The following is a 7908-nucleotide window of genomic DNA, read 5'->3' as shown; positions in this document are numbered from 1 at the left end:
TCACCCACAAGAGGGCCTTTGTATACCTGAATCTCTCTGTCCATCTAAAAAACATCTCTCTCCCCATAAAATAAAATGCAGGAAACATATTTCTCTTATCAGTCATACCGGGATAAAAAAATATTCACATCTCTTTTATTCATGATATATACTGCCTATATTATCACGATAACAGAGAGTACATGCGTGAATCGCTCATACATATTCAGTAGTAGATTATGATGTGAGTAGCCAGTACAATGTACATGTGTATGTCTATTAATTGCGGGATCCAGGAGATATTGATTCGTGTAGCAGAAATATATTTGGAAAATCTATATAATGCCGGTGAAAACGACATATAGGCCTGCTGGCGGCAATCCCGGCGTTTAGGGGCAGAAGGTCGTTCTGTCGCGTTCACCGCACAGAACTTTAAAGAGTTCTGTGGTTCACCGGCATTGGATTTTCCAAATATTACAATGTATTCTGCAACACGAATCAATATCTCCTGGATCCCGCTAAAAAAATAGTCATATACTGTATACTAGAGTAGGATAATAGATAGGCTGACTACTCTCATCATAACAAAACCTGTGCGCTTACTACTTTACACACTAATTTCCCCAGGACCCGAGAACTGACAGTCATGACTGGATCTGGATGTCAAAGTCACCTTCAGGCGAACCGCCCGTAACCGGTGCCTGTCATCACGAGAAGTTCACTATTTTCGGTAGATGACGACGCTCCATGCCCTCGTTGACGTCGATGTCTTTGGACCAATGAGCCTCAAAGCTTTTCTCTCGGAGCTCCGCATGAGCGCTTTGGTATGGGCGAGCTGAAAAAGCTGATGCAATATTGCCCATACAAGTGTTCTAGTGTTCGTACGCGTAAAAATATAGTTTTATTTGATTTATTTAGTAAATCCAGATTGTTTACCAATTTACAAGACAAAATGAAATTAGAAGAAAAATCGTGTTTGAAAGAATGATTGGGGATAAGATTGAATGGAAATATAATTTGAAACTTGATGCTATGTGTACTATTGCGGATTAATATTTTCAACATTTTCTGTAATTCGGCCCTCGCCCTTTCTTATTATCCACACATGCCACATTGCGCCATATTTCCTCATGACAAGACACAGAGAAGTACAACGAAAGATCGCTCAAGATGGCTGTGTGAAAGAGAAAATCGGGCACCCCCTCGGCAGCAGTTCGTCAAGAATTGCTATTTTCAACATGGCGTAAGTTCTTCTGTACATTCTGTTATGTATTACTGATGCGATTATTTTGCTCGTGGTCCCATGATCCCAATAAAATTGAAACTCAGAATGAATGACCACCGCACCGGCACAGATGTTTACCCCATCCGCCCATACGCCATAGACATAGTTTTCTACTGGGCAAGACTTCCTTTTGTGTTAAATAGAATGTCTATTTTCGAACCAAAATGTTCAAATATTTAATTTTGATTTAGACCATCTAACATATAACAACAACTTGTTAGATGTGTCTGTCACAGAAGTAATTATAGCAAGAACATAGGCCTACATGTAACGTTAGAATATATGAATGAACTGATGTCGAAGGATCTCTTCTGTTAGTGTCGGGCAGCACTGCCACTTGTCTTTGTTTCAGCAATATTTTCCAGATTCCTGTGGGATTATTTTGCACAGCAATCTTCTTTGTTCTTCAAAAGGGTCTGTGTGATCATAAATCGTAGAATATGTTTGTTAAAAGGCAATTAACAATTTCAAGAACCTAGTTATCAAATGATACGGAACAAATTAATTTATGACATGGCAGTAACCGACTTTGTTAGGTTTTTTATTCATATTTAAAGATTCTTACCTTATGTGCATGGTGGTATGTTGGTTGCAAAGTTTGTTCTCTTGCCAAGGAGAAAATTTTTGTAGAGCTACCCATGCAAACTTGAGCCTTGGTTACAGTCATGACCATGGTGATGACCAAAAGGCAAAGAAAACATTTTTATGATGTTTTTGGAAACTTACTGGATCTGTTTAATTTGTAAACCTTTATTTCTTGGCACACCACAAAGTTTACACACAAAGATAGTAAATTAAGATTGTCTAAGCAATTTGAAGAGTTTTACTCAGACACATGTAGATCAACCAATAATACACATTGCAATGATCTTTTTGTTGCAGATCCCAAAATGGCTTCTCCGCATTCTATGCTGGAACTGGACGAATCCAACCAGTCGACACGATCATCATACACAGAGTACAAGCAGGCATTTCTCAAGACTTGGCATACGTAAACCAGCAAAATGAGCTTCACAGAGGACATGCCAGTTCTGTCGCTGTTCAGCGACGAAGACTCTCTGTGGGGGCAGCTACATGAGGATGGGGGACTGGATACAGACTTCTACTCCTCACCCCCAAAGGGGGGAAAGCTGGAAACAGGCTTGGACCCTTTTGCTGATCAGCTGTCGCCAGGAGCAGAATCAGGTACATAAAAATGTCTTCCATGTAGGAATTGGATATCTTTTGTTTGTTTTGTTTTGTTTTTTTTCCTTTTTTTTTGGGGGGGGGGCATGGAGTGAATGATGAGAAACAAGGTGTGAAAGAAGTTGTCAAACAGACTTATTTTTGGAGTGAATTTTGTTTGGTCACAGCTAAGATATTCAAAGGGAAACTTCAGTAAGTGCAGACACAAGTGAAAAGAAAATGATAAATGTAGCACATTAAATTTGTATTCGTTTAAGATTGTGATTTGCATTCTCCCTCTTTCCTATTCCAGGCGATGACCCTCTGCCTGACTGGATGTCAGAGAAGGTCCCGCTGAGTGCATGGCTGGGCGACGAAGAAGACATCCCCATGGCTGACCTCATGACCATCCCTGAAGCTCCGATCCTGAAGTCTGTCCCAGCTGAGGCCGAGGCTCTGCTCAAGGAGCTCCTTGTTGAGGCCAACACCCCTCCAGCAGAGCCTTCTCTGGTCGAGGAAGACGCCTTCTCTCTTCCACCAGTATCTCCGGCCCAGTCACCGACCTTTGACACCGTGTCTGCATCTAGCTCCCCGCTGTCATCGCAACCTCCGTCCCCCATGGCTACATTGCCCGAAGGTCCAGCAGGCGGGGACCTGGAAGCCCAGGCCCTCGCACTGCTGGACTCCATGGGCTGCATGGATTTCTCGTCCATTTTAGATGGGCAGGTCATCACTGTCACGCTACCCCTACAACCGGACCAAACTGAGCAGGAGCAAGAGATTTCAGACCCACCCATTTCTCCTCAGTCCATAGCGTCCCCATCATCTGTTCAGTCCGAGGACAGCTCGTATCCACCGTCTCCACCACCCAAAACACCAATCAGGAGAACAAGGACAAAGCAGAAGCTGAAAAATGCATCACCAATTGACCGGAAATCAAGGAAGCGCGACCAAAACAAGCAGGCCGCGACAAGGTACCGCGTAAAGAAGCGAGAGGAGACCGACACCTTGATGACAGAACTTTCTCAGTTGGAGGACACAAACAGGAAGCTCAAAGATAAGACTGAAGGTCTGGAGAGGGAGATCAAGTATCTGAAAGATTTGTTGATCGAGGTGCGGATGCTGAAAGGACAGATAAAGGCTGTTGAGAAATCGTGACCAGGCCTCTGTTTACAAAATTGTAAATGATGCTTTGTTATAAGTGTTTGTGTTTGTGAAAAATGTTGGTATATTTTTGTAGAATTTTGAAAGTAACATGTTGGTAGTGATCAGTTTGTGATGTGTGAAATCATCTAGCACTGCATTTGATTAGCACTGCATTAGGTTTTTGTTTGGTTTTGTACTGTTTTCAGCTCCCCCCATGTTGTACATGCAGATGCAGTTACAAAGGACACAAAATGAAGGCAACGTGATAAATTAAGTGGGGATAAGCAATAATAATGTCTCAGTTTTGACTGTGGGTAGTGAGGTGTCAGAAAGTCCCATTGCGGGGGGGGGGGGGGGGGGGGGGGGTTCTGGGTCCTCAGTACTTTACAATAAATGGCAACTCCCCATTAAATGACAATTAAATTTGAGAGCCCCCAAACAATTGACCAATCAGTTGACTGCTCAAATGCTCACTAAACCCATTACCTGTTAAAATGCTTGTAATTCATGCAAAAGAAAAGAAAAAACAAAAAGATAAAGAAAGCAGCAGTGTCTGTAATACTCGTGTGCAAAGTTAGTGTTGGCCTGGAGCCTTGTAATTGAATATTGTTGCCATGTCACTGGATTCAGTGGTGGTCTATGTGAGATTCTTGTAAATAAATTATAGTATATTATACAGTCTGAAATTCACAGTTGTCTGTAGTTTTATGATTGCAGATCTATGTTTATATGTTCATGTGCATGTTAATTATCTGTTATGAAATGGTGCAGACCTTCCAACCATTCTAAATTTATAGGAAAGATTCTGAATTCTGTCAATTCTCAGCTCTTGTTTCAGTAGGAGTTTCTCATTTATTTTTTTGATAAGTTTACTACATATTCCTATTGAAACTGCTCTTTCTTTCTTATGAACTAAATCCGTATTTTTCAGTGAGGAAGGTTGTTGGTCTGGTGATGGTGACTTTGAATTGATTGCTATTGCACAGGTATGCTTTAGATACAAAGAGAGTGAAAACTGCATGGTATGGCATCCTAGTTGTATGTGTGCTGGAGTGAGTTGTAGCGGTGGTGTGGATTCAGAATGATACAATGTATACGTACATTGTACTTGGGTACATGTAGTGTGCCCTGATGTGTTCAGGTGAACTGAGCAGTGTGTATCTGTGTAGGAGTTTTTGTTTTGTTTTGAGGTTTTTTCTTCATATCCACGGCATAACAGTCTATGGACACAACACGGTCTGTTATCATTTCACATACAGCACAAGATATTCCAAAGAACATGTACATGTATACAACAGTTAAATCAAAATACAATGTAGGTCACACAAGTTATAATCTCCCAAATAGCAGAAGTGCATTGGACGTGTGTGAAAAGAACAGCTACAAATACGGGCTGTATACTGTATTGGAGTACTTGAGTTGACTTGGATGCTTATGTTTTTGTTTACAGTCGCTCTATCTGCCAGTAATTTGGCAACCTTCAATTCTATTCAAATTGACTTCTTGATTTTGAGCTACCATCCTAATTGCCTGAAAGTTTACAATATTATCAAATGCAACACTGAGGAAATTTGATACATGTGAACACATATGGAGCAAAATTATGCAGTGGATGTCTGTTAATTTTATTCAAATTCAAATTCTGTGACTTAACCTGGTACATGTACCATTTATTCTTGTACAGGTGTACAATGACATTCATTTCGATCCAAAGACTCGCAGGGCATTCCTAGCTGAAGTGTCTACTGAAAAATGATCCACATTTAAAAATGCTAAACATCTTGTTTGTTTGTTTGTTTTTTGTATGTGTGTGTGTGTTGTTTGTTAGTTTGTTTGTTTGTTTTTGTTGTGTGTGGGTTTTTTTTTTTTTTTTTGGGGGGGGGGATTACAGACCATAGAAACCTAATGCCACTGGAGGCATGTCGACATGATCACTGATCAAAGAATAAAATACAGTGTACTGGAAAGGGTTGGGAAGGCTAGACATTAAAGGGATGGACCGTACAGATGTACATTTGTATTGGCTGAGATGAGGACGTGAGCTTTGAACTTTTTGCCAGAAACAAAGAAACCACCTATAAAATGTTACAAAGCATATAATTCTAAGAGGAATTCAAAGTTTATTTGATGAAAATCGGTTTTGAAATGACCGAGATATAAAAAAACATAGTACAACAGGTAAAACATATCGATCCTAATAAAAGGCGAGTCCTATCTTTTATTAGGATTCCTTTGTTTTGGATATCTCAGCCATTTCAAAATTAATTTTCATCAAATAAACTTTGAATCCCTCTTAGAATTACATTCTTTTTTATATTTCATTACAGGATTAGAGGTTTCTCATTATCTTGAAAAAAAGAAGTTAGAAACCTAAATTTTATCTTAACCAAGACTATATCATCCCTTTAAATGATCAAAGAATACTGTACTAAACTTGTAGGCGTGATGGAAGGATCAAAGAATCAATATTAAAACGAAGTGTGCTAGAAGCATGGATGACCACAAGTACTTCAAAGAGCCAGCAGATAATCATACGCTCTTTTTATACCGTATAATGGGGAAGAAATTAAGCGTAATGACAAACAACACATCCTGGCAATGCTTGTTAACATTTTAAAGCCGCATGCCACAAACTAATATTGTATGTACATGTACATACACTTGTATACATGTAGAACATTTTAACTGAGCAGCTACGATACGAATCATTGTGCGGCGATCCACCATAAGGGGGCGCGATGCAATCAGTAGTTACAGAGCCTTCTGGAAGGCAGCTCTGAGTAGTTATGGTCGGAGCAAGGATACTAGTCAGTGATACTAGTAGAGGATTGACCTGCTCCAGTGGAAAACATCAGTTTCTGTGCAGTAGAGGGCTCACACCTGTAAATAAAATGGAATGTCCCTGACCGCATCACAAAATCGTACCAAAGATACCAAAATAAATGAAGAAAAAAATTAATTAAAAATCAGAAATGCAGTTTGGCAAAAACCTGAATAGCTGCAGATATTGAGTATGAATTTCTCTACAAACTGCATTTTGGTTGGAAGATGAAAGCCTTTCTAATAGAATTTGAAGGGACTATATTTGATTGAGTACATGTACAGAAAAATATGTGATTTTTTAGTGAAAAAGACTCGTAGTCTGGCTTTGCGAACCCTTGGACAGAGTTTGAGCTGAAGAACCCCCTTTGAAATTTGATGGATGAAAGGATGTATCTCACTTTTTTAGGTTAGTGAAGATGAAACATCTCATTTCTCCCAACTATTTTACAGATTTTTTTTTTTGAATTTTGAATTTTAACACACGTCTCTATTAATGGGGAAATATTTACCCGTGTGAGCCCTAGAATCGTTGGTGTGCCTCCGACTGTGTCTAGAATATTGCAGGAAAAAGACACAACAGGTGACCTGATAAAATCGCCAAATTTCCTAAAAACTAATCTGTGCTCAATCTACTTGACATATTCCATTGGTATTAGTATTCCAACATTCGGAAAGACAAGACATGGGTAGTCTTTATTACGTGCCATAATATTTATTTTATTTTTTAAAACGGAGCAATATTAGTATAATTTTTACGTAGTTCAAGAATACAGCCATTTTGAAGTGTTCAAGAAATGTCATGGTAGGTTCATTTTTCACATGTTTGAAGGGATGGTATAGTTTTGGTTGAGACGGGGCTTCAGGTTCCCATCTTTTTTGTTAGAAAATGAGAAACCTCTTATGAAATATGAAAGAGCATACATTATTCTATAAGAGAAATTCAAAATTTATTAGATAAAAATTGGTTTTGAAATCAGTGAGATACATGTACATTGTATTCACAAACAAAGAGTTCCTAATGAAAGGTGGAACCCATCTTTTATTAGGACCACTTTGTTTTACTTTTTGTTACTGTAGCTCAGCCATTTCAAAACCAATTTTCTTCAGATAAATTTTGAATTCCTCTTAGATTTGTTTGCTCATTGATATTTTCAGACGTGATTTCTAATTATCCTGCAAAAAGTTAGAATCTTAATCCCCATTGTAATCAACGAAAACTACATCATTCCTTTAAGGCAGTTATTTAAGTAGATGTATATGGCTTCTTATCAGTATTTTGTAAAGCCCTATCGTTCTGTCTGAGCAAATTCTCATTTAGATTCTGATGTAACCATGTATAGTTAAACACAATATTACTTAAGGCTGCGTAATGCTTCTGGTGTCAGAGGCTGGCGAAAGATTATGTTGGCCCTACACATTTCTATGCCTCACATAAAATAAAACATTGGGTTGCCGTCAGAGATTTACGAGAAAGAGAAGAAAGTCTGTTCCAATTGTTGTCTGTATGTAAA

General features: G+C 38.9%; 1 protein-coding gene across 1 annotated transcript; it reads left to right on the top strand.

Annotated features, from left to right (window-relative positions):
• Window positions 1-1108: 1108 nt before the first annotated feature.
• Window positions 1109-3897, top strand: LOC139726732 (uncharacterized). The gene is made up of 3 exons (XM_071637729.1): window positions 1109-1222; window positions 2147-2449; window positions 2742-3897. The coding sequence occupies exons 2-3, from the start codon at window positions 2269-2271 to the stop codon at window positions 3584-3586; spliced, it is 1026 nt and encodes a 341-aa protein (XP_071493830.1). The 5' UTR covers window positions 1109-1222; window positions 2147-2268; the 3' UTR covers window positions 3587-3897.
• The last annotated feature ends 4011 nt before the right edge of the window (window positions 3898-7908 follow it).

This window comes from Diadema antillarum, unplaced genomic scaffold, assembly GCF_040938485.1.
Source record: "Diadema antillarum isolate AM-2024a unplaced genomic scaffold, OU_Dant_1.0 scf00000017, whole genome shotgun sequence".
NCBI lineage: Eukaryota > Metazoa > Echinodermata > Echinoidea > Diadematoida > Diadematidae > Diadema > Diadema antillarum.
The sequence above is the reverse complement of the archived record's forward strand: the minus strand, read 5'-3'. Positions and strand labels throughout refer to the sequence as shown.

Excerpts from the sequence above, each read along its gene's own strand:
- LOC139726732 (XM_071637729.1), top strand. The coding sequence starts at position 2,269 with ATGAGCTTCACAGAGGACATGCCAGTTCTGTCGCTGTTCAGCGACGAA. Across the intron at positions 2,450-2,741 it reads GTCGCCAGGAGCAGAATCAG|GCGATGACCCTCTGCCTGAC; the intron begins GTACATAAAAAT and ends TTCCTATTCCAG.